This window comes from Papilio xuthus, unplaced genomic scaffold, assembly GCF_000836235.2.
Source record: "Papilio xuthus unplaced genomic scaffold, Pxut_1.1 DF825017.1, whole genome shotgun sequence".
Taxonomy (NCBI): Eukaryota; Metazoa; Arthropoda; class Insecta; order Lepidoptera; family Papilionidae; genus Papilio; species Papilio xuthus.
The window spans coordinates 883467-910394 of NW_013533632.1; the positions used below are offsets into that span (position 1 = coordinate 883467).

A 26928-nucleotide genomic window follows, 5' to 3' on the forward strand; every position below is an offset into this window, starting at 1 on the left:
GAAACTATATATATTTCATGAAATTTAAAATGTAAATGTTTAAGGGATTTTCAAGAAAATAAATGTTCTTTCCATCATAACGATGATGATGATGATAATGGTGAAACTATATATATTTCATGAAATTTCAAAATGTAAATGTTTAAGGGATTTTCAAGAAAATAAATGTTCTTTCCATCATAACGATGATGATGATGATGGCGAAACTATATATATTTCATGAAATTTAGTAAATGTTTAAGGGATTTTCAAGAACATAAATGTTCTATCCATCATAACAATGATGATGATGATGGCGACCTTATATATATTTCATGAAATTTAAAATGTAAATGTTTAAGGGATTTTCAAGACCATAAATGTTCTAGCCATCATAACAATGATGATGATGATGATGGCGAAACTATATGTATTTCATGAAATTTAGTAAATGTTTAAGGGATTTTCAAGAAAATAAATGTTCTTTCCATCATAACGATGATGATGATGATGATGGCGAAACTATTTATATTATTAATATATATAATTCATGAAATTTCAAAATGTAAATGTAGAAATTATCAATAAAATAAATAATCAATCAATTTCAAAGTTGTTTTATTTACTAAATATTATTAATGTAAGTTTCCACTGCTGAAACAACTGTAAAAACACCTCTGAATTTGGTAAGGACAGATAACAAATGCAATGGAAATCTAACTATACATGTAAGTTACTACATATAGAACTTATTAATTAGTTAGATATACGACCATGAAATATAAGTCTTAAACAAAACTATTACCGTAGAATGGAGAGAAAAACTACATTTTGCTCATCAAAAGTGACACAAAATAGACGAAACATATGAAAAAAACACTTTACTTTAGATACAAAGTACTCACTGGATTTTTGTCATAACGACTTCTTAAAATCGCACTCGAAAAAATCTAATTTTTTTAAAGATAGTTCATAATTTATTTACATCCAAAAATGTTTATTGAGCGTCTTTTGAGCTCTTTTTCTTAATGCCTGCACAGGAAAGGAATACATTTATAATATTTAAAAAAAAGCGAGAGATATGTCAAGACTGACAGATGACATCGGACTCTTGACACTAGCGCCACCTATTGAGAGCTTTCAGTTTTTTTCCACATCCCACAGCACTAGTTTTAATACACATGTCTGTTTTATGAAAGGATAACAAGTTTCAGTTTAGTGGAGTTTTATGGGTAACCTAACAACTAGCTTAATTTAAATATAATATAGTTACAAACTTAGTTGACTGCCGATTAATATTGACAATTTTCAAATTATAAAGTTTCATGAAATTTAAAATATTGTTTCCTTTTAACAAATATGCATCTAAAATTGCATCAACTTATTTTATACCCTGTTACCATAACAGCCTCCGTGTTTCACTTCAACTTCGAGAAACTAGATGGCGTCTAAAGCTCGTAAAGTACGGATTTTTTAAATCTTTACAATGCTTTAATATTTTAATTACGATTCGGTGAAAAATTAGAATTATTGAAATATTTCCAACACATAAATTAAATAATGGGAAATAATTTGTTTTATTTTTCAATTTTTACACGCTACTAGATGGCGCTGTAACTAATGTAATAACGTGAAGATTTTTCCAATTATGTATTTCTTAAATTTTTCAATAAAAACAAGCAACTAGCCTATTATATAAATATCAATATACATAATTTAAAAACTTAATATATTTGTTACAATTACATACAAACAGTACTTTGGACAAAGGTTTTATTAATAGAAATTAAAGGCTTGTTGTATCGGGTTCGTAGGATCGATTTTGTATGCCGCCGATGTCGCTCAGTTTTGATTCTGGAATAGTTTTCCTTTTCTGAAAATATTAATAATAAATAATAATAATTCACAATTTTTCTTTTTAATTAATATGATTTTAATTATTTAAAAGGCAATGTGTATTTTCTAAGTTTTTTTTTCGTAAAAATGACTTACCGTGAGTTTCTAAGACCAAAATCTTGTTATAAATATCATCCCTGTAATTATCTTTGACAAAACACAAATAACAATAAGTTTTAAACCGAGATTTCGTACTCAGAAACTCACGTTTAGTTATCATTTGATAAAAATTGTACCTTTGGACGATAAACTTTGTTATCAAGTTTCTTGATGCCTGCGAAGTGATTTTCGATGTCGATTAAATTTTTCCCTTCGGTCTCGGGAAGTATAAGTGCAAACACAACGCATCCAGTTAAACTAAAAATAAAACAATATAATATAAATATTTAAACAATGAAAACAACAGAAATTGACAAAATAAAAAAAACGATTTATTGCGGGTTTCTGAAACTTATATGTCTGTATAAGACATACCATTTTTTCTTTTAAAAATAGAGATAATAATAAGTTCTAAACGGAGGTGTTGGTCTCAGAAACCTACTATTATACTTATTTAATTATTAATTGTAAAATAAATACCAAATGAGTCCATAAAATCCATAAGTTCCCCATATTGAAAGTTTGTCGACCATATTGATGTAGGCCTTGTTGGTGACGAAACCGAATATATAGCCCATAGCACTGGCTAGACCTGATGCTCCTGACCTCGTCTGTGCACTGAACACCTGGAACGTCATCAAATATTTATCACCACATGATGATAGTATACGTATACTAATAATATCATTCGACATAAATTTCAATTTAAAATCTTAGGTATTAATATTATAAATGCGAAAGTTTGAATGGATGTTTGTTTCAAGGTATCTCCGAAACGGCTCAATGGATTTTAATGAAATTTTGCACAGATGTAGAACAAAGTCTGAGGGAAGACATAGACTACTTATTTTTTTATTTCCTCTCGAAGGGAGTCGCGGGCCATAGTTTTTGAAGGATCTTCAATCACGACATATATTTGAATAATTCCTTTTTATATAAAACTCTATATTTACGACATAATTTAGGCTAAATATTTTCACGCTGTGATATTTAGGGAGTGAATAAATTGAAGAATATTACGATAAAATCTCACGCCAAAATCACTGAAGATGGATGCCATGGTAATTTTAATTTGACATTTGCAAATGAAAATTTTACGGAAACAAAAAAAACAAAGTTTTTTTTTTATGTTAAACAAAAATTATTGGAATGAAACAGCTAGTATTTAATGTAGATTTCTCATACTGAAACTACACTAAGGGGTACTTTCTGAGTACTGTAGTAAAATCTCACCTCTCCAATAAGTATCCAGGGTAACAGTCGTATTCCAGTGTGGGTGATGAAAGCCAACAACATTAGAAGTGTTGTTGGCATCCAGGAGTAACCGATGTGCTGTAAAATACAAAACCACGTGTTCTCATTGACCGAAACATTCACATAATGCACAGTAACACGAAAGCGAAGCGAAATCGAAATAAAATATCGTCGACAAATTATTGTCTAATATAACTAGAGAGAGATTCCAAAAATGATAATATATTGCCATCCCTTTCATTGTGTTGGAAGAACAAAAGAGATAACAATATTGCTAATATTATAAAAGCTAATATTTATATAGATGGATGTTTGTCAGAAGGTATCTCCAGAACAGCTGTATACATCTCGATAAAATTTGTCATACATGTAGAATATATTTTGGAAAAACGCATAGACTACTTAATAAGTTTTTTTTTGTTCCGCGCAAAAGTCATGAGAAAAACCTAGTTAATCTATACAATAGACACATAATACAGCGGCACTGTTCTCACAGAAAACGGAATAAACGCGAAGTGAAAGCGAATTCGCTTTTGTTTCGCGAAGTATACAGTTTGACATATTTAAAATGGTCGCGAAGCGGAATCTTTGTTTCGGTTAATTTTCGTATGTTTGAGTGTGAGTGTGTTTGAGACATTAAAATATTTCTTACAATGGTTTCAGCAGTGAGAGAACTGTTTGTCTTCAAATATACACCATTGCTGCTTATTGATACATGCGGCCGCGAATACTGGGAATTAAAATAAACATAAGTTAGATGAGATGTTTTTTTTTTAATTTCTTGCCCCTGTCCCCCTCCCCCATCCCCCAATCTCACGAGAGATTTTTCAAAATGTGAGTTTCTTACATAAACGCGTTGGATTGTTTTTATAAAAAGAAAAAATAGTCAGAAAAAATAGCGTGATATTTGCCGAGACCCCCCTCTCCAACGTAAGATTAGACGACATTTGACTCGACCCCCTCCCACCCCCTTAAACACCTAACGTCATTTATGGACGCCTACTAACTTAATAAATAAATTTTAATTAATAAACCTTACAATATCTTCATATATACAAATAAGTCTTGCGACGGTAACCATTGGTTTCTGAGACCAAAATATCTGCTTAAAACATATCGGTGATGATCTTAGAAACCTACGGTAAGTCAACGAATACTGAAATATATCTACAGTACTTATTATTGTTGACATTTTTATTAATATGTGTATTTAATGGGTTACGAAATAAGGCCTTGAAAACATTCACTCGATCTTAAAATAACTTGAAGTAAAAAAAATGTAAAATACATATTTCAACAAAAAAAATGTAAATATTATCCAAACATGATTTTTTAAGAGAATAGATGTATTATGAAGAGCAAATAAAATCATTCATCTATGTCTAAAACCCTGTATTACTTACCATTTTGATGTAAATATCGTAAGCTGAGAGTAGCAGACAGCAGACGCCCGCTCCAGCAGTGGAGACCAGCGTGAGTGTCCGCTTTCCAGCGAAGCGTACCAACAGTACACAACACGCAGCACCAGCTATCTGAACCGCGCCCAACACTAACGTGGCTCGGTACTTATCTAAAGGCGCATCTAACGCCTGGAATATCGACACTGCGTACGTCTGCAGTGATATACAGCATGTTTTAATATTCAAAATAATTAAAAAAATATAAGTAAATTAACTGATTAAGATTCTTCGTACGCTTTTATTATAAATGATTGTATGGATGTTTGTTTGAAGATATCTCCAGAACGGCAGAAAGGATCTCGATGAAATTTTGCATACATATAGAACATAGTCTGGAAGAACACATAGGCTACTTATTATGTTTTTGTTCAATTCCGCGCAGACGGAGTGGAGGGCGACAGCTAGTAATGTCATAAAAGTTCGTATATAGTACGAGTCGCTGACATTTTTATTTGTACGTAAGTTGCGTACGTACGTAGTACGTAGGTACATTACCAGCTGCTTGTTATCTTCATCAAATTGTAATCGACCTAGACATATTGTGAACTTGTCAAATTATTGCATCAAAAGTTTTGTATCAAAAGTATGATACATATTTTAATAATTATAGAAAAATATTAAAACAAAGATTATGTAAGGAAGGAACTGTTACCTGCAGCGTGGTCATGCCGCTGAAATGACCCACGAAGAAGCTATAGCTGACAAGACAGAACGGTACATAGAACTTGCGCTCGCGGTAGTGAGATAAATTGGCCGTCCACTTGTATTTGTACGACACCATTTCCTCTGGAATATTAACAGATCAATTTTAACTTATGCCTTTATCACAGTGACATACGAAAATGGCGTTAAATAATTTATTATAGACTCATAAACTCTCCGGGCATAAAGTATTCTAGGCATTCCAATGGCTAGTCTTTTGTTCAGGATGAGTAAGATAGTCGCCTGCATCAGCTACCTCCCCATCAAAGACCCGAAAAAATCGGTCCATCCGTTCCAGAGAATGCCCGGAACATATACAGCATTGCGGACAGATAAAGGTAGACAAAAATCAAAAAAAATGGTTTTACGTTATCAGCATCGCAAATACGTTTACGACATATATATTCTTGATAGTACATACAAACACTCCAATTTTATCAATATATATAAATAAAAAGAAATTGCACTGACCTATCCAGAAAAGAGCTTGAATGTCTCTCAACTCCATGTCGACTTCATCTTCCGTCGTCCAGCCGCGAAGCCATTGCAGACTCTGCAACAACCATTTTGTCTCCATTTGTACGTATTAAAAAACCTTAATTATTTGCCTATATGTTCTTCCAGACTATGTTCTACATCTATGGCAAACATCGAGATTAATGCAGTTGCTCTGAAGATACCTTCTAATAAACATTCATCCAAACATTCGCATTTATAATATTAGTAATATAATCGAATCTGATTTAAAGTTTTCTTTATGTTACTGCTAGAAAACAAATAGATATTTGAATCCCAACTCTCTCTTGTGTTGTATCCATTTGACGTTTTTGTTTATTAGTTCAGTTGTCAAAGAAATATCAAGGACGTTCGCAAGGCTCTTGAAGTTTGTTATATTGTGTTAAATACAATATACAATTATTTTTTTCAAATCGCTAAAAGCAAAAAATATATTCGTACCTTCCTAGCGTCATCGTCTCGGTTTCTTGATATCAGCCAATGCGGTGATTCCGGAATAAAGAATAAAGCAATAACGGCTACTATCTGAAAAAAAGTATCCAACTTGAAAGTTGATTACGAAGGAAATGAAATAAAAAACGACAGATCGATGAAAAACCTGATCCGGGATGCGGACAGGGAGTTTAGTCGGTAACTTAGGCCTTTCGTGCACAAGGCAACTCATCTTCGAATGTCGGCGTTTTTAGTCGCCGACATTTCTATCTGTCATCGCCAAAGAGAGTCGCTCGAAACCTATTTAAGATCGTATGACAAAAGTCGCTTTCAAATTAAAATTTTCGAATTTGCGGTCCAAATCAATACAGTTACCGAATAGTCAACTCGCGTCGACGACTTATATTGTACGAAGAGCTTGCAACGCGAGTCTCGCGACGCAACTATTCAAGTTTGGATGATTTACGTTGCCTTGTGTACAAAGGTCCTTACTGTAAAGCTAATGTTGACGAGTGCGACTGTCCTCCAGTTCATCAATGTACCGAACAGGAACTGAGTGAACACTCCGAGGATGACGCACATCGAACTGGTGGCGGACAGCGAGCCGCGCAAGTGCGGCTGTGTGATCTCCGCAACGTAAGTCAGCACCTGCGAAGCATATTTGCCTAATGTACACCATTGTAAGTTAAAGAAATAAAGTGTTATAAACGATATTCTGATTAATAGATCTAAATATAATACTTTAAATGTGCAATGACATTTTTAAACGTAGCCGTGTAACCGTTGTAACAGTTGTGTTGAAACATAATATTTTCTTTGTTTTATTCAACGAGTATAAGTGAGACGGCAATTTGTTTTTATACAAGTATTGTAGCAATGGAAATAAAGAGTAAAATAGATTAAACGGTGAGACAATAGCAAAATACATCGGCAATTCAACAAATCGCGTGTGGTATTGTATTATATTCTGCGAAGTATTGATGTCGTCACGACGGACAGAACTTTGTAATACCAAACAATGTGTGTACCAATACGACACTGATAATCAAAGTGTGTTATTCAAATTAAAGACTTTTCAAAATAAGTTTGATAAACGTAATTATTTTTTAAATTCTCTAGCGCCCAAACTCAGCTTTTCAACGGAGGTATGTTTTGTTAAAACATATTTTTGATCCTGGAATCTATAATCGTTGTGCAGGTCTTTTCCGAACATCCTGTATATGCAAAGTACATTACTTTGAAACTCCTTTAGAGAAAATAAACAAGTGTCATAGTAACGTACGTATTTGATTAACTCTGGGTGGGTGGTAAAATTATTTCCTTAACTGTAAACACTTCTGAGAGATGTGCAATCTTAGGATACAGCATGTTTTTATTAGGAGCGCCTGTGTTCAGGAAATATCGATAAAGATCAGCGATGTATGAAGGTCGATAACTATTAACTTGAAGCATTCGCGGAAACAACAATACATTATTTATATACTATTATTATATATTAACTATTAAATGCCGTTTGAAAGCTGATGTTTGAATAAAAGCGTTGAGAGGGAACTTTAAAAAAATAAATGCTTAGGATTATTAAAGTTAAATAATAAGATTCCGATAAAAAGTATATAGTAACTTCCATTGTCACCATTGGTTTCTGAGACTTAAACCTCTCCGTAAAACATATCGTCATTCATGTCATTATCTTTCACAATACAGTTATAAATGGGGATTTTTGTCTCAAAAACCCATGCTCAGTCTCATCACTAAAGGAGTGAAACGATTGTGCGGCAGTATCTCTTGTCAATATACATATATAAATATTTATAAATGATGCAGTTATATCTTTGCGTTTTGTAGTTTTATTAACCGTATATGTTCATTAACGAAATACTTTAATAAAAAGCATATTATATTCTCTTTCACTATCTTTTTTTATAACAGAAGGGGGCAAAGGAGCAGCGGGAACACCGAGGTCTAAAAAAAATAACATCGAGATTGGTGAAAACTATCATCATACTAATAATATAAATGAGAATTTTTAATGAATGGATGGATGTTTGTTTGAAGGTATCACCGGAAAGGCTCAAATGATCTCGCTGAAATTTGGCATAGATATAACACATAATCTGGTAGAACACATAGGCTTCTTATTTACATTTTTAATTCCGCACGTACGGAGTGACGGGTATTTTAGTAACATCTTTAAAATATGTTTCATCATTCTCGATCTTATTTTTTATATTATTCGAGATATACCGATTATCGGATTTGTCGATATGTTTATGCATTAGCTCCGACAGTGACAAGTAATCCTTAGAAAATATCCAAACATTTGACGAAGTAATATCGATTAGATAAATTTATAATACACATACAATATCTATAAAAATATCTCAAATTTAATATCGTACTTGTGAAATGAAATGCATTTTTTCGTCGTAGTTATCAATGCATACTCTTATCATATATTTGAACAATTCAATAGCTTTAAGAATCTAATCTCATCAGTCGTACGAAGTTCAACATTTGTTTGTGTATGTATATACAATAATACTACCGTTTACCAGATTCACACATAATTTATAATATTCAGCGGAAATTTTTTTCAGAAAAAAATCACCCTGTATCGTAATCACCATCACTAGCTCACTATGTGTCCCCACCGAGGTAATCGGAGCTTACCCAAACAAGTGTTACTAGGCCATAGTCAACCACTCTGGTCCAGTGCGGGTTGATTTCACACATGTTTTTAAATTTCTTCCTAGGTATGTGCAGGTTCCTTCACAGCATAAACGGGATAGATGTACATATGTAAATAGGACGAAAAACACATTGGTACCTACGTGATTCGAAGCAAGGACCTGTAGACTGCAGATTGCTTAACCCCTGAGCCATCGACGCTCTTGTATCATAAGCATAGGTATCTTACCGGCGCTTCAAGCAATCCTCCAGCGAGACCAGTTAAAAAGAGAGCTGCGTAGAGGTAAACAGCGGTCTTCGAGTAATAGAAGAGAAGCCAGGCGATAATGAATGGCAGGTTGACTGCTTGCATGGCGCGGCGTCGACCAAGCGGTGACGTCACCACACCAGACAGCGCGCACCCCAACGGCACAACAATCAGGTTTATTGAGCCTGCAGTGGAAAAGAAAAGTTAGTTAAAACTACGACAAATGTTTGCGACAGGATGCACAGTCGAGGTAATTTATTTCATACCCATTTCGGTAATGTCATTTGATTTTCACGACGCAATTAGGTCGAAAACTTGTGGCTACAGCTAGTTAACTATAAACTAACCTTTCAAAATATTTAGTCTATAAAAGGCACTTGCAACCTATAAATTATGATGTAACTGTTAATTAGCAAAGTGTTATCAATGCATTTATAAAAAAACAATTGCAGGTAACAGCAATTACGCATACGTTATCAGTGCAATGCAATCTTTGATGCATAAACACATTAAACACTAGCGGTTTCTCAAACATTTGTCAAACTGTTCTTCAAACCTGTAAGACAAACTTAGAAATTGAAAAATTAATTTATTATTAGGAATTTTTACAATTTACTCGGTAGTACGAAGTTACAGAAACTATATCCTATTACGATTAATTAACATTATAAATACTTTTAGATACAGTATAAATAAATCAAATAAATAAGTTAAATAAATAAATAAAAATAACATCTAGTCAAGTAAGTTATAAATTAATGCTGTAAAACACAAGTTTTATTATGAATATCTTAATAATACGAATGTTTTGATAGATGGATGTTTATTAGAAGGTATCTCCTGAACAGCGGCATGAATCTCGCTGAAATATGACATAGGTGTGAAACATAGTCTGGAAGAACATATAGTCTACTAATTAAATATCCTCGCGGATGTATCAACTTCATCAGCTCACTATACGTCCCCACCGAGGTGCTCGGAGCCTACCCTAAGTTAGGGGTGACTAGGCTATAGTCAACCACGCTGGCCAAGTGCGGGTTGGTTGACTTCACACATATCTTTGAATTTCTCTTCAGATATGTGCAGGTAGGGTAGCATCACAATTTTTTCCTTCACCGTAAGAACGTCGGATAAATTTATATACATATGTAAATCGGAAATAGAAAAACACATTGGTACATGGCGGGATTCGAGCCCAGGACCTGCAGATTACAAGTCAAGTGCTTGATCTCTGAGCTACCGACGCTCTAATGCTACAAGGTTTACTATTGATATCTTATTAATATGAATTTTTAGATATATGGATGTTTGTTAGAAGGTATCTCCAGAGTTGCTGCATGAATCTCGCTGAAATATGACATAAATGTGAAACATAGTCTGGAAGAACATATAGTCTACTAATTAAATTTAAATTTAATTCCTCGCGGATATATGTTATAAAACACATGGAAAAGGTCTACTTATGTAAATTATATTGTATTAGAAAACATAATATAATAGAAATTTCTCGTTTGGTATAGGAATACAGAGTGTTCTGACAGAACAGGTTGTTTTATTTAAAAGTTAAATTACTCTTTTTTTGTGTTTAATTTATTTATATTTTAAAAATGTAGGCCTTGATCTGACTGTAAACAAGTTAATCTTGTTCATTGATGTAACGAATTTTTGTCATGCAACATTTAAAAGGTATTTTTGCCCGACTTATAGGTAATATTTCTGTGTGTCCGTCATATGTTACCCAGTAGCCTAACTACTGATTTAAATGAAGTGGATTGTTGCTTAATTGGTAGGCTAATAGGTATGTAGATTCAAAGACATACTAGAAGCGATTGAAATATTAAGACGTTTGTACAGACGAGGAAATTTATTTAATACCCATATCGGTGAATTTTCTTTTTTATCTTAACTAAGTATAGATTACACTTACTTATCCAAGAGACTTGTGTATTATTGAGATGCAGTATCTCTCCATCCTGGGGTTGACTGACAGCTGGTATCAGGATGGTAGGGAAGCCAAGGGTCATTCCGTAACCTGCGATAAAACACTTTCCGTGAAATTTGATTGTCGTGACACTTGTCAAACACATATTGTTATCTCGGTCTTTTCCAAATAGAACGAGTGGGATAGCCACAGTTTGGATATGCAATACATTTAATGCCAAAGACCGGTTCCTTTCTATCGCTTTACAACTTTCACTGGTATAAGAACAAACTATCAATACTATTGAGTTTTCACTGTCATAATACTTGTATAACAACAATATAACTTCTCACTCACTTTAAAACGAAAAATAGAATAACAAATACAGTTGTAAAACAGTTGATACTCACGATAAAGATGTTTTGAAAGTAAAACTTAGTTAAAATTCAAACATAAATTATAGGTTGGCCATTTTAATTTGTCAATTTAACGTCGTTACAATGTAGCGTCAGTGAACTCTTTTTCTTTTTTAAACATTCAGGATATTACAAAAATATAAAGAAATACATGAATATATAATAACAATACGCAATACGTTTATATTTTTTAATAAAAAATAACGAAAATTACGTATATAAACTAACAGATAACAGTGAACTCTTGGCGCTGCCGCCACCTACTTCGAACTTACAATTTTTCATCCCATTAAAAAAACTACATAAACAAAAGAATCTTGTCAAAAAAGGTCAACTACACGTATTTTCAAATCGTCTGATGACGTCACATTCTCTCTATTATTTCTAAAAGAATGTTAGTTATGATGAAGATGTCAGAATACACATATGATGATGTAACATACATCTTAAATTATCAGACATATAAAAAGACTAGATAAAGTAGAAGTGTAAAGATCAACAACATATAGGATTACCTGTTATTGATAAGTTTAAGTTGTAACAAGTTAAAACCAGTTCGAATAGTCTGAGACAAAATAATAATGTTCGATTGAAAGTGACACCTAAGTACCAGGCTCAAGTTGGCACTTCTGACAGAAGATCACTTATATTGACAACGTGCCAAATTAAAAGGACTTTCTGTACATTGCTATAGCTTCTATAAATACGTCTTTTATTAGTCAGATATACTTGCTTTGTGTTTGTTTTAATTGTGTTGTTTGGACAAAAAAGCAAAATTGTTTTTTATAATTTTAGTACCTACCATACTAAAATTGACCCACAAAAGAAGCAAGCCTAGCTAAATGGAATAAACTTACTGCATTTATGATGATTCGTATGAATATGTCACTAAAATAGTGATGAAGATATAGTTTTGTTTCAGATAATTATTAACTTTATATAAACACAGTGTATATAATATTATGATATTAATAATGTTTTAAAAATAATAGTATTTGTAATTATTAATAAATGCGCTGTGATATTCTTTTAGCAATGATATCATATTATTACGTGAAGCAAAAAATTTATATCAATTTTTTTTTAATAATTGCACAAAAAGATGAACGCAAAAAACAGTTAATGTTAAAAAGGAGAAATACATTAAGCTATTTGATTTTAATATTTAATAAAACTATTTAATATAAAAGTAAGTAAGGTTATGAATTATGATTGAATTTCGAACAAAGGGCAGCTACTACTTTAAATGTGTCTTTCAGAGTATTTCCAAAAACTATAAACATCGACAGTTTATAATAGCTTATACCACACGAGTTGCTTATTTTGGAAAATTGAAAACTGAACTCACTAGTAACTTAACTATCCCAACTAAAAACAATGTTCAACCAAACCAAAAACAAGCAAAACGCGACAAAATTAATAAAAGAACCTTGGACCTGATTTCGTTGTGGTCGCAACAGCAAAAATAATATGGAACTTTTCCTTATAAGCTAACATTATAATATGAAACGCTAATTTCACACGAGGGCGGAACAGTGAGGCTGGATAGTAGACAGTGCAGTATGCTTTTAAACTAGTACTGTTTCATGCGCGGCGTTTAAACAATAATGATATTGGTCTGTATATCTGTGCCGCCCTCGTGGAAAACTATCATAAGCGCAAAGCAATCAAAATAATATAGTACAAACGAACTTTAAACGGAACAAGGATGAACGGCTTAGTAGAAATTAATTTAAAAACTAACTTGATTTTGCAATTGTCAATCTGCTTAGTTGTGTTTTTTACCATTAAAAACATTAAAAATATTATTTTCATAGAGTTCAATAGAAATCAACGATTAAATAATTAGTACAGTGGTTTGCTGACGGTAAAAAGCGATAGAACAAAACATTTTTTGTGAGTGGCATAATATCAGCGAAAGCCACTCTTTAGTTTACATTCTGTATAAAATAGACAAGTCATGCAAAAGATATTTTATGCCAGTATCAATTGTTTATAATAATTTGAAGAAAACAATCGCAAACTCTTTGTTTTACTATGGGTTTCCACTGCTGAAACACCCGTAGGGAAACATATCGTTATCCCGCTCATTCATTGTAACAAAATAGATATTGCAAATACAAATCGCTTAGCTTTTGTTAATTTACTATTACTACCGATTTGCTATTATGCTTTGCACTCACGTTTAGAAGCGTCATTGCGGTTTAGTTCTAAAGTTAAATAATAAATGGGCACAGCGACACGAGCGTGCTGGGCACATACAGAATCACGTCCTATGAAAACGCACCTTAAGATAAACTCACCCAATATGAGTAAATTCTTGACACTAACAGCTATGATTTGTGGCAGAGCGGTCCTGAAATCCTTCCTGTAGTTGTAGTAACGGTCCCCCGGCTCCGTCTCACAGAGCTCCTTGTCCAGAGGCCTCATATTCTTTAAACAATATTAATTTTCTTTAAAACAGTAAATACTATGTAACGCTTTGATTATGGTCTGAACACTTGTATGAAAATATATGTCATATTTATTATCTTAAAAAAAAACAATATGTAAATTCAATTGTTACGACAATGAAATTTCACGGTAAAACATCATACAAAGACCGTTCTAAATACGGATTTCCCCGCGTTTTCGGTATTTAAAAGTTATGAATAAAATTAATTAGCGGTCAAATATTAACTCGCACTCAACACCGACCAAAATAAATATTATTGGAATAGTGTACTTTGTAATTCTATGTAAATAATTATATGAAAAACAATGACCAAGGTCACAACACTTCCCTAGCTGCAATAAGACGCATATATTTTCCCACGATATTTTACCTTCACTGCATCTCACATCGTATCAATAGTAAAACAGAAATTAAAATCGAATTAAATACAATAATTCCTATCAATTGCATTGTAAAAAGGACGGAATTTACATTATCAATCGATATCTCTGTTTCCCAAAGGACTGACATACACGGACCGCTTGAAGCAGTTGACAGTGGCAGATTGAAGCAGACTCCATGCTAGCAGCATTTTATAGCAGCGATAAACTGCCGCTGTCTTCTGTTTGAAGCTCTCCGTGTGTATTGGCCCTTAATACTAAGACTTATTTCGTCCTTGAAGGAAGTTGCCCCATGATAAATATTGTACAATTGGCAAATTAACGTTGTTTAACGAAATCGCCGATACCCAAGGACAAAATTACTTATGAATATTATTCGAATTTTTGATGGATCCAAAGAAATAATACATATAAAATAAAGATGACACACGGCTTAAGAACTTGTTATCATCTCAGTGAACACTCCGCGCGTGCACATGCAGATAAAGTATACCTTAATTCTTTTCAATATCTTTGCATTTAACTTCGCGCGAATCGCTGCTCAGAAAACAATTTGAACGGGACGTTGCAGATTGCTGGGGGAGAGCACTGCGCAGCACGCCATTGACCTTGGGTCGCTAAGATATATTTAAAAGACTAATAGGGTTGTAATTTAGTAAAAAGAACGTTCGTTTTTTTTATATAAACTTAAGAGACGATTATAACAAGTGTTCTACTTTAGTTCTACATCTTTATCTAAGGTTTTAAATGACATGGCCCTGTGACAAATTCAACGTAATTTACGCGAGACATATTATCATTATCATCGGCATTGTATATACGACAATAATTAATGTATATGTCGATTTATTGTCAATTCGGTATGAGAAACTGAGTACAATTAACGAACAAATAATTTAAAGACGTATCATGCAACCTCGCATTTTTCTTGATAGGACCTTTTTTGGACATTTTACAAATTGTTTGTTTATAACGTGACAAAATCCGGACAATCAATAATATATTTAACTTATGTTAATTTGTTATAACCAAAACATAGTAATAGTTTTTCGATATAGAATTAACTATGGTCATCGACTATAAATAGATACATAGACGAAGTGTAACTGTCCGTACCGTTATAAGGGCAAGGATAACTTGAGCCACTCGCACAGCCTGCGCTTAGTAAATATAACTTAATGATCATTTAAATATTAAGTTACATATTTGCCGGCGACTTCCTCCGCACGAAATATTAAAATACTAAATATAAAAATCCTATGTTATCCGGGAATAATGTAGCTTATTATTTCGCAGTCTATTCAATACAAACAAGTTTTTTTTTTATTTGGCAACTTATCTCGGCATGCTTCGCAATGCCACATTGAAAATAATAAAGTCAAATTAAATCGTTGTCCAAGCAAAAAGTTTTATTAAAAATATACAACCTTTTTTATTTTATCTTTTAGTGTACAAACCTATTTGGCGACCAAAGGACAATTCTAGCAGTTAGGCATCCAAGGAGGATAAGCATTCATTGATTTTAATATATATAAAAGAATATAACACACACAAAAAATACAAATATATGTACGACCATGGCACTTCAATCGCGCAGCAAAGCGTCTCGTTTCATTTCGTCATCACTATGCTGTTATGAATGACCATGTTTTGCAATCCATACCTTTCGCTTACGAACTGCATGCAATTTATAAAATGGATGTAAACAAAAACTAAAGCATGCAAAACTAAAGAAATATTGTTTAAAAAAAACTGGGAAACTGCCTTGATAAGCGCGATCTAAAGGCTTTTAGTGAAAAAAAAATATAAAAACGTCGAAATCTTGTCTATTATGTTCCTGTCCTTGACTTAACGAATTTTAATTGACATAGACAATTTATAAACTGACAAAAAAAACGAAACTATAAACTATTTATTCGCAAATGACGATTTCCACAATATATCTGCGAAATATATACAATGTGTCTTGTCGTGAACTATCTTCATGATTTAATGCAACTGGGAGGTTGGGAAGGTCAAACATGATACGAATGGTCACATCTTTAATACCTACGTTGTGATGTGAGTTTTCACTTCCAAAACTCTTATATCGAAACATATAGTCATCTCTTTTATCCTCTTGTAGAAAACAGAGACAACATATGTAAACTCGTTTAGTATTTATTTATAAACATGTCCCAACAAACTTGATTGTTGATTACTAGAAATTGTACAACAAATATGTAAAGAAATTATACTTAAATTATCCAAAAAATATGATGAAAACTTTACTTTAGCAAATAGTAGTACATACCTATACGTAAATTGATTTTTATCGCCAAATTGATCGAATTAATTGGCTTTAATATCTTAGATAGCTTATGTTATTTTAGATTACAATAAATTTCATTGCATTTTATTACAACGTGCAAAAAACAATTAACAACCAAATTCTTAAGATAAAATCACTTTAAAAACATAATAATTTATTTTTAGTTACAAAAATTTCCTGATTATTTTAAATGCTTCAAAATGTAATACGGTTACGTGAATTAGCAACATAAATAGGCAATGGTGCGAAATTATCGATTAATATAAACATTGATTTTAAAACGAAAACTTTCCCGTATGAAATCGTAAAATAATTAACATTGATTAATATTTCTTTGAGTCATATGATATTTATTTTACGGTCATATAAAATGTAAACATAAGAATACTCACCGTATCTTTGTTGATCAATTTGCGCGTGAAAGTTTTTGTATTGCATTCGGCACGTATCGTACATTCGCGCTATCACCTCACAACTGACAGTGTGACAGTTTATTTTATTGACAGCAAGAGGCAAGTGCCAGCTGCGGGCCGCGGCGGATTCGCGGTTTCACCAACGTATAGTGTTGCCAACTCGAATTTTTAAATTTGCTTTTAATACTTAAGATATTTTTGAATCCATTCACAATTTTAAATATAAATAAAATTAATCATATACATGTCTATTTAAAATTAAAATGATAGTATTAAATGAGAAAGATAATTGTGTAATTCTACCTAGCTAAAAGTAGACAGAATTAGCAACACTACAACAACACGTAAACGAAATATGCAAAAGTAAATTAAAATTAGTGTATCAACAATCCGTTTTGTCGCTGCAGTCGTAAACGTCGATGGAGTTTATAAATGTTTTTTATTGAAGAAGAAAAAAATAAATCCGAGAATTACATTAAGTAAACTTAATAAATATAAGTATAACTCAAGTTTACTGAATACTAAAAGTTTCCTAGTTATCGGAAATATAACTAATTTTACTTTTAAATTAAAATATGAAAAGACTACCTTTTTTGTCAAATACACAATTATAAAAATAAAACAAAAATGAGCCATCATCCCCTGTAATATAGATATATATTAGGCAGACATTGTTAACTTGGACGGTATTTTTCTCCACATTCTTACATATAATCATTTACGTCTGCTCTTCGATTTCGGGAAACTTTCCTAGTCAAGTCCTAGTCTCCTGGTTAAGTAGGCTCCGTGACCCATCGCTGGGGACAATTGTGCTCAAACACATTTTTGAATTTCTTCACAGATATGTGCAAGTTGCATCACTATGATTTCCTTCACAATAAATGTAAATATGAAATACTAATCGACAAACATATGACTACATTATAGGAATCAAACCAGAACGTACAGGATCACAAGTTAAACGTTTTACCCTTGAGCCACCGATGCTCTTAATAATATTTCGGCTGAACATGAATATCGGCTCGATTGGGAAAGTACGACCTCACGTTATTAGAGACGTATTGATTAGAGGTATTAATAAACTTACCTCTGCACGTATTTAAGTGCCGCAGTCTCCTATCAATGTATTTAATAAAATCGCTCATTTAGCCCCGCTGACTGTCTGATTTGAATAAAAAAAAGAAAATGGCCTTTGCTTGCACCAGAGTTGACTACCAATTAACTTGTAAAAATGTCTAATTCAAACTTTAAAATTCTCTTAAAATTAATACATAAGGTAACGGAACAACTTTACTTGCGACATCTCAAACAAGTCAAAGAATTCGACTGATCCAATAACTAAAATAAAACGTAAATCGAATTATATAATTTGAATTTCTAACAATAACAATGAAGTGCGTCAAAGTCTTCTTTTGTAATATTATGGAAAACAATGATTGTTGATTTATAGGCATAGGAAAATTAAAAAAAAACCCCTCACGTAATTTACGGACGCCCTCTTACCTATGTATACCTTACTGTTCTTTAATATCATAAAAAATTAAATTTTCGCCTATGAAAACAACATTTTTAATCGTTTCATAAACATATTTTTTTTATCAAGAAATGTCTAATTTATTTTAGAAGAAAACAAATTGTTTCGAAACATCGTTATATTTTAGCACATTTATTTTTATTTAATAATTACAATTAAATTAAAATCAACGCAAAAAAACTTTTGGATAACCATACAAAGTTTGTTTTGGTAAAGATTAACGAAAGCTTTATTGCGGGAATCTGTACTTCCCCCTCAGTTAGTTCCTGAACGCCGTGGTAAGCGGGTAGATTTGAAACCTGCGCGTCGCGAATATACCCAAGTTCATCGAACTTATCGCGTAAATTTTGTGCATTGTTTTTTACATATATTGAGTAAATTAATTAAAATTACATTGCTATGAACGAATTAAAAATCAATTACGCAGCGAGCTTTGTGGATGGAGAACATGGATTTGGAGGTGAAGTGCCCTGGACAGATGAACCTATTCCATTGCACGTTAGTTTCTGCAACTATGTCGCAAGCATTGAAGACCAGGAACTAATGCAAGGTAGGAGGTTAACTATTTCCAAGTTTATTTTTTTTTTGTATTATAAAATAAAGAAAAAACATTGTGAATGTTACTAAAAGTTATCTTTCTTTGCGAATCAAGCTTGACTTAAGTTTGAAAGATGTAAAAATTACATAAATATAGTGTTATAATCAAAATTGAACTCTTTTTAGTCAATTTATAATCTATCGTATTATAGCGACTTTATTTGTCGGAGATGTAACTTAAACGCAATATTCCGTTTGCAAATTTTGTTTTATACCTACATTATGAAAGACGGTATGACATATATTCTTAACCCTTATTGTGGCAAGATTTCTTTTTTGAAGAAAAGCTAAAAAAAAACGTCTAGAAACTTCATGTGTTTAAAAAAATTAAGTTAAAAATTATTTTATACTGATCGTATATTTTAATAAAATTGTATGTATGGTATATTATACAAAATAAACATAAGGGTTAAAGAGGCATTAGAAGATAGATTGATTTTCGGCTCGTCTCAACGTCGTAATATTTTGTTATTATAAAAATAAAAATCAATCAATGTGTTTGTCCTCCATACGTTCTTAAACTGTAGGTACATATTTTGATGATATATGATATTGTTAGCAGACCATAGTTGCGTTTGTCCCCAAAAAGAAATGATTATTTACATTTGGAATGCCTAAGTCAAAATAACCTATTTTGACTAGCTGAATCGTTGCAATGTTCTTGTATCATACAAAAATCATGATTGCCGTAAAATCAATGGGATCAATCCAATGTCGAAACTTCGTGAAACCATAGAATTTCTGTTTCAACAATCGTTGCTAAAAATGAGAATGGTTATTAATAAGTATTGGAAAAGTCGAATGAGCCCAACTCTTTTTGTTATGTTGCCCGACAAACTTTTTCTTTTTAATTTCTTTTTTCAAATACGAATTTGTTAATAACTTATGCCACGTGTAACTACTTAACTTTACCTTTGCACTCCTTTGCTACTTCTCTTCACACATATTTTTGTCTATTTTTTTCATAGACAATATAAAGTATGAAATTATATATTATCAAATTAATAACAAGAAAACAAGTAATTGGCAGTATGTATGACTTCCCACTGCAGACGTTACGTTATATTGAAATTGTAGATATAATTTGACTTGGTTTTTGTCCAAGAAAAGTATTTTGACAATTAACATAATCCAAATGTATAAAATAAAACAGTTTTTGTATTAACAAACTTTTATTTTCCAGGAGTAAATGTGGCCGAAGCTTCTATGCAGCATCTATGCTATGAAGAATGCTGTTTAGGTTAGTAATTTTATGTTCACAATATTTGCTTTAAAGGAGTCGCATATTAATAATCAAAATGGATGAAACATCCCAATTACTGTAAACATTGATATAAGCATCATAGATAATGTAACAGTAAACTCTTTTATCCAATAAAATCAAAAATAACTTAGACTACATTTCATACATCGTCTGCCCACACTGACCCAGTGCGGGTTGGTTAACTCGACACATATCTTTCAATTTATTCACAGATATGTACAGCTTACATCACGATGTTTTCCTTCCCTATAAGAACTTCGGATAAATGAACATATGAAATTCAATTATGGGATCGAATCAGTCCAGTCCAATTAAGAACTTAGTAAACGGCACCACCGTTAATTTTATATCAATCAGCGATAATACGTAAGTTAGTATAGTGGCTTCATTCGACAGTCATTGAAGTGTATTGCACCTTTTATAGGAAGTCCTTATTACGCGGTATATGGAAATAGTGAGTTAAATTATTAATTTAATTTGTTTATTCCAGGACTTCAAGAATCTTTCCATCCTGTGTGTTATGATCCATCCGAAGAAGTATCATCCGAGGTTCCTGATTTAAAGGCATCTTATGAAAAATCCAAATGTAAGTTAATCCATGTTACGACATTAACATAGAGATTTTACAGTTTGCCTTGATACATATTGTTGTATCTGTTTTGTCAAAGAGTATTAAAAAAAGGACAAGGCACTTTTTTCATAACAACAATGTAAATGATAGGCGTGTCCAAGATGTGTATAAATCTAAATGACATGAGTTTAGTATTAGTAGGCTGGATGCTGCCCTGGTAGATACACTTCTACATTTGTGTTAATACATATTGCCATCCCTTTCATTATCTTTGATAAAACAGTGACAACAAGATGTGCCAATACAAATGACGCTGCATTCGAAACAGTTATTGGTTAAGTGCTTCTGGTTTTAGTCTATTTTAAGTTCCTACATTAATAATGCTCCTACGATTTTCACCGAAATATTCAAAGTAAATCCGACAAATATTGACCATATTGGAGAATAGTAAGTAGGAAACTATATTTGCTATTTAATTATATTTGGTTTGGTTCAGATACTTTTTGATGATACTTTTTTATTTTTATATTTATAAAGAGGAAATCAATGGTCCCGAAACAGCACATTTCTTATTTCCAATGTATTCTCCTTCTCTTTCCTTTTCTCTTTCTCCTGAAATAAAATATTAATCCCTTGTCTTATTTCCTCAGAGCTAATAATATATTATCTTGATATTACCTATATTGAGCGAATTCCAATGTATTTATTTATTCCTAACAATTTCTCCCTGTTCTGCACGAATATACTCTTGTCATTTATCTCGCTAAAAATGTATTAAGATTAAAACAAATCTAACTAAATATCTACGATATGGCTTTATCTAAGGGAAAACTTTTAGAGGTAAGCTTACCAGTAATTCAAACAAAAAACCGTATTTTTGGGAACTACACTGTACATATTCTTAAAAGGAAATCGAACTTCGGGCGTCGTGCCTAACGATTTGGGCGTCATGCGACTCCCAAAACATACGTGAATACATTACGTTATCTCTGGAGATATTCAATTGAATGAACAACACACCAGGAAGCAAAGAGGTCACAGACTCTTAACAATGTACTTAAAAAGAGCTCGATAAACCGAAACGAAATCTTAGATGACCTTCGAAGCGCGAGGCTCGGTAACATGAATTCCTAATTGTAATATAGATATTTTTGGAGCCAAACCATGCGAAATCACTATAGCGGTTGCGATGATTATAGTTACACTAGTTGCCGGCCAAACTTCGCTCAGCGTTGTCTTTCGTAAGATTGTAGTTTTTTTTTTCTAAGATATTATGATTTTTCTTTTTGATTGATTGTTCTTCAGTGAAAAAAATGATAGGCCCCAAAACCCATTTTTTTTTATAAAAAACACCTATTTAAATTTATACTGTGAGTAGATACAAAACTGTTTTCCAAAATTTTGCGACTTTTAACTACGTAGGCCACGTTTAAATAAAATTGTTATAATGGGAAGATGTCTTTTACCCGGAAATAAGCAAAGGTTCGGTAGTTAATGTTTGATGTAAATTACGTTGGTTCGTCAAGCGTTTTATACTTAAAAAATAATAATTGAGTGTTATTATAATTATACAAATACTTCTAATATAATTTAGTAGCCATCGTATAGTCCTACAAAAATTACACCCCTTCTTTATTCTTCAATGATTCGTGCAAAAACTTTCTCATACATGTAGAATACATTGCTGCGTAGCCTTTAGACTTTGAAATTATTAAAGACTTAAGAAAAATTGACCTGCGGCTACAGAATCACTTAAAAAGTAACGATGTAATGGTTCTTTTGTTTTTCAGATGACTATGAAAATCAGACACCTCTTCCTAACGCCGATGCGGCTAACGAATATGCTCCAACGGAAAACGGTAAGTTTAAAGCATGCAAAAGTTTTTATATAGTTGTAAATTTACACGTAAGCTTGTGCTTACAAAATAGTTGGAAGTGAAGCTTTCAAACTTAAATGGCTCCTAGCATAAAAGCGTCTGAAATAACTCACAGATAGGCGAGCGTTTAAGCTGAATATTTGCGAAACCTTAAGTAGAATCTTCAACGCCAAAGTGTAATTACAGTCGAACTATAAGCTATTTAATAATCTGTTCGATAACGGTACTAATTTCTATGACGGATTTATATTAGATATAAAATTCTCGTGTCACAATTTTCGTTACGTTACTACTCGGAAACGGCTTGAATGATTCTCATGAAATTTTGTAAGCATATTGAGTAGGTCTGAGAATCGGGCAACATCTATTTTTAATCCCGCGCGGACGGAGTCGCGGGCGACAGCTAGTATTCTATAGTTTTTGTCTCGTTATAAAATAATTAACCGTCGGCTGAACTTCGTTGTGTATTACGTCGTCATTTTTTTATCATTATTTACGAGTACTACTGGCCTATTTAAAATATATCACTTTTGTAACACACTTTTTTAACGTTCTGTTAATTAATAGCCAAAATTCGGCATCTTAATTATAGAAATTCAAAGGAATACATCTTGGAAACATATCAAGTTTGCGTAAGGATAGTTATTATGCAAATTAAAGAATGAAATTATATCGTAAATTAAGATAGGGGTTTAAAACTTAGTAGTAACTATGCCACAACGTTCTACATTCAAATGACGATATCTTTCGATTTTCCGACCAGTAATCAAATAGCCAGTACGCAGCTCTGAAAACCGAACGGCTGCTTTGTACAAGCCCGCCTTTATCAAATCTTACTCCTTTTTTTTATAACAGAAGGGGACAAACGAGCAGCGGGAACACCGAGGTGTTCAATAATACTCCTTACTAATATTGCTACTTACTGTTACTAATATTATAAATGTGAATGTTTAGATGAATGTTTGAATGATGTCTCCAGACTGAACGAATAGCGATGAAATTTGACGTACATATAGAACATAATCCGAACCCGTTCGCTACTAATTGTTTTTTTTTAATTCCGCGCAGAGTCGCGGGCGACAGCTAGTATTTCCTAACTCAGAACGGCCGCAGATCATGATATCTATGATGACCAGCCACATCCAATTAGCTCTGAACCGATTCAAAAGTTCAGTTCACATAAAGTTGAACCCTTGAGTTTATGTGGGTGGTTAAACAACTAAATTAGAAGCTCATCATTCAACTGATCCGTGATTGGGTTCAGTGATCTACCTTACACATGTGTATGGTGAGCCGTTCTGCAGATCTTCAATCTTTAGTTGTGTTACCTATGACTAATGGTTGGTAAAAACCTTAGCTTTGCATAACAATTAAAGTTATTCACTTCATTATTTATTTGAATTTGAAAAAAAAAAAAACATATGACATATTCACAAAGATATATATATTTTTTAATTTGGATTGAGTGAGACCAGCAGCGCATCAGCGGATCCTCTGGCATTGTGGATGTCCATGTGTGTTGCTGATCACCTTGGTGTTCCCGCGGTTCATTTGCCCCAAACCTTTATTAAAAAAAATCTTGTTTATAAAAAGTTGCATTTGAAGATAGATATATCATTCTTCTTTGGTTAAACTCAAAGAAAAAACAAACATGATTATTTTAATAAACTTTGTAATAGCAAACTCTTTACAGGTCACACCACTAGTCAATATTATTGAATCTTACAACAATACTATTAAATAATGTAAAATTAGCTGTACAACACATATATATATATATATATATAAATATATAAATTTATGTACTAACTGTTTTTAACAAGCTGTGGCCCAAGACACTGTCTATGAGGAATAAAAAAATTAGTATCCTATGTGTTCTTTTAGACTAAGTTTTATATCTATGTCAAATTTCAGTGCGACCCATCCATCCTGGAGATACCTTCAATCAAACACCTATCTATTTTAGCATTTACATTTAGAATATTATTTGTAGTTGTATCGGTGGATATCTATTCTACTGATTATGAATACAAAATGCTACTGACATACATATTTGTTTCTATATACATAAGTATTTTTAAGATGTATACTAATTTCTGTTTTGTAAGTATATACATATTTATGATGTTTTTGCATCATTTAGTGTACTTCTTTGACTATATGCATAACCATTTACAATTATTATATTTATTAATAACCTTGGGTAGCTACAGCTAAAACTATCAAACATTTTGTCTCTATTTTTTAACAAGATAGTGATAGTATGTTTCTTTATTTGTGTACAGGCAGTGGTAACCTGCAGTTATTCAAACAATGCTCCGCGATGTAAACCAATCTAAACATTCAATAAACCATATTGACTGAACCCCCATGGAGAAGAGTTTGAAATAACTGTCACCATATTCTTCAAAGCCTTTGTCACAATAAAACAGATGTAGTACACATATAACCCACAAAAAAGTTACCCACCTGAAGTAGACGTACTTTTCCTAGATAAATTAAAGCTACTTCTGTTTTTTAAGAAATTATGTTTTATTTCTAATAGTACTTGCTACTAGACTGCTTGTAGTTAAAAATAATTGCCTATTTAGATTTTTATAATCATAAAAAAGTTAGATTGCGTTGCTATCTTGATATTTAAAGATACTGAACGTTTTAAACTTTAGATTTAAACTTTTAATTGAATATGACGACAAAATATTCCCTTGCTTTTGCCGCCGTTTTGAGGTTTGTTTTGACTTTTGACGTTATTGTGTGTTACAATTATTTAAACTGCGAGTGCTGGCAACAATTTAATAAAACATTTAATTTGTCGATACTTTTTAAAGCTTTTATCTAAAAATTATCCACAATATATATTCAGGCCGGTACTAGGGCTAATAATTTTGTTATTTCATATTTTACCGACTACCTTATCGACAATCCGATTGATCATCGGTTAATAGGTACGATTATCCGAAATATAGTGTTGCCACAACAACCAACGCGATACTTGCATTTGTTCACGTTACTTCCGTTGCAACCCGGCAGGTAGATTAAAATACCCTTTCTCATTATGTTCCTTTATGCGCCAAAAAATTGTGATATAAATTTAATTACCAAACTGCAATTATTGCTAAGCTTTCCCAGTAAACATACATACGCTATTATAATTAAATGACAAAATATTTTCCAGATTGTCTGTTCATTATTTAATTATCCATAGACAGAAATAATATACTAAACGATCATAATTTCTCAAAATTACATTATTTATTATAAGAAAGGATATTCCAAATGCCTAAGATGAGAATGTTGTGTGAATGAATGTATGGTGTAACGAGAAAAGCTAAAATTAAGAATATGTAAATTAGTATACTTACTTAGTCCTCTGGGGTAGCGACCCAAGATGAGTCTTGGCCTCTGATACAAGAAATCGCCACCGTCGCTTGCCCTGTGCCATCTCCTAGAAAAAATAAATTAAGGGAAATTAATAAATTGGATATCTGCCTAAAAAGTAAAATTAATTTCATTTCTGTTTACTTATGGAGGTGTATGGTAGAAAGGTACACACTGTGTCCACGTTCCACAGGAAATAAGGCGGGTTAACTACGATATTAAAGTTCAAGAACATATTTGCACAGGTTTTTAGCTTCGAAATTTTATAAAAATAGAAATTAAAGAAAGCTAAAGTTATAATCGCCTCTATCCATAGGTAGTTAGCGATATTTCTTCATCCATAGATAATATATGAAAGACATTTACATTTTCTTTGCAATTTGTCAACTATCGCAATGTTTACATCAACCAACAGCAACAGGCAAAAAAGAACACGAAAAGCGAAGCTTGGCATGGCTTGGCATGCGTGACGTGACTAGTAGACGTAAATGATCGAATGACATTAATTTAAATTTTTTTAATTCATTCAACAATTGAA

General features: G+C 32.3%; 2 protein-coding genes across 2 annotated transcripts; both read right to left on the minus strand.

Moving 5' to 3' along the window:
- Positions 1 to 1694: 1694 nt before the first annotated feature.
- Positions 1695 to 17282, minus strand: LOC106126385 (facilitated trehalose transporter Tret1). The gene is made up of 14 exons (XM_013324025.1): positions 17149 to 17282; positions 13914 to 14043; positions 11201 to 11305; positions 9256 to 9458; positions 6831 to 6986; positions 6348 to 6431; positions 5862 to 5943; positions 5341 to 5474; positions 4632 to 4841; positions 3881 to 3958; positions 3208 to 3306; positions 2455 to 2600; positions 2112 to 2232; positions 1695 to 1852 (listed from the first exon to the last, which is right to left on the minus strand). The coding sequence occupies exons 2-14, from the start codon at positions 14038 to 14040 to the stop codon at positions 1766 to 1768; spliced, it is 1632 nt and encodes a 543-aa protein (XP_013179479.1). The 5' UTR covers positions 14041 to 14043; positions 17149 to 17282; the 3' UTR covers positions 1695 to 1765.
- A 4396-nt stretch (positions 17283 to 21678) lies between these two features.
- On the minus strand, positions 21679 to 26645 carry LOC106126092 (uncharacterized). The gene is made up of 4 exons (XM_013323557.1): positions 26566 to 26645; positions 26375 to 26457; positions 24485 to 24574; positions 21679 to 21787 (listed from the first exon to the last, which is right to left on the minus strand). The coding sequence occupies exons 1-4, from the start codon at positions 26623 to 26625 to the stop codon at positions 21679 to 21681; spliced, it is 342 nt and encodes a 113-aa protein (XP_013179011.1). The 5' UTR covers positions 26626 to 26645.
- Between the last annotated feature and the right edge of the window lie 283 nt (positions 26646 to 26928).

What these genes read in the sequence shown, in the direction of transcription:
- LOC106126385 (XM_013324025.1), bottom strand. Translation starts at nt 14,040, where the DNA reads ATGAGGCCTCTGGACAAGGAGCTCTGTGAGACGGAGCCGGGGGACCGT. An exon ending in GAGACGATGACGCTAGGAAG is followed by an intron (nt 5,944 to 6,347) that starts GTACGAATATAT and finishes TGGTTGTTGCAG; the next exon opens with AGTCTGCAATGGCTTCGCGG. An exon ending in ACAAAGTTTATCGTCCAAAG is followed by an intron (nt 1,853 to 2,111) that starts GTACAATTTTTA and finishes TAATATTTTCAG; the next exon opens with AAAAGGAAAACTATTCCAGA.
- LOC106126092 (XM_013323557.1), bottom strand. Translation starts at nt 26,625, where the DNA reads ATGTTCTTGAACTTTAATATCGTAGTTAACCCGCCTTATTTCCTGTGG. An exon ending in TCCTGTGGAACGTGGACACA is followed by an intron (nt 26,458 to 26,565) that starts GTGTGTACCTTT and finishes TATTTTTTCTAG; the next exon opens with GAGATGGCACAGGGCAAGCG. An exon ending in GATCCGCTGATGCGCTGCTG is followed by an intron (nt 21,788 to 24,484) that starts GTCTCACTCAAT and finishes ATATATTATTAG; the next exon opens with CTCTGAGGAAATAAGACAAG.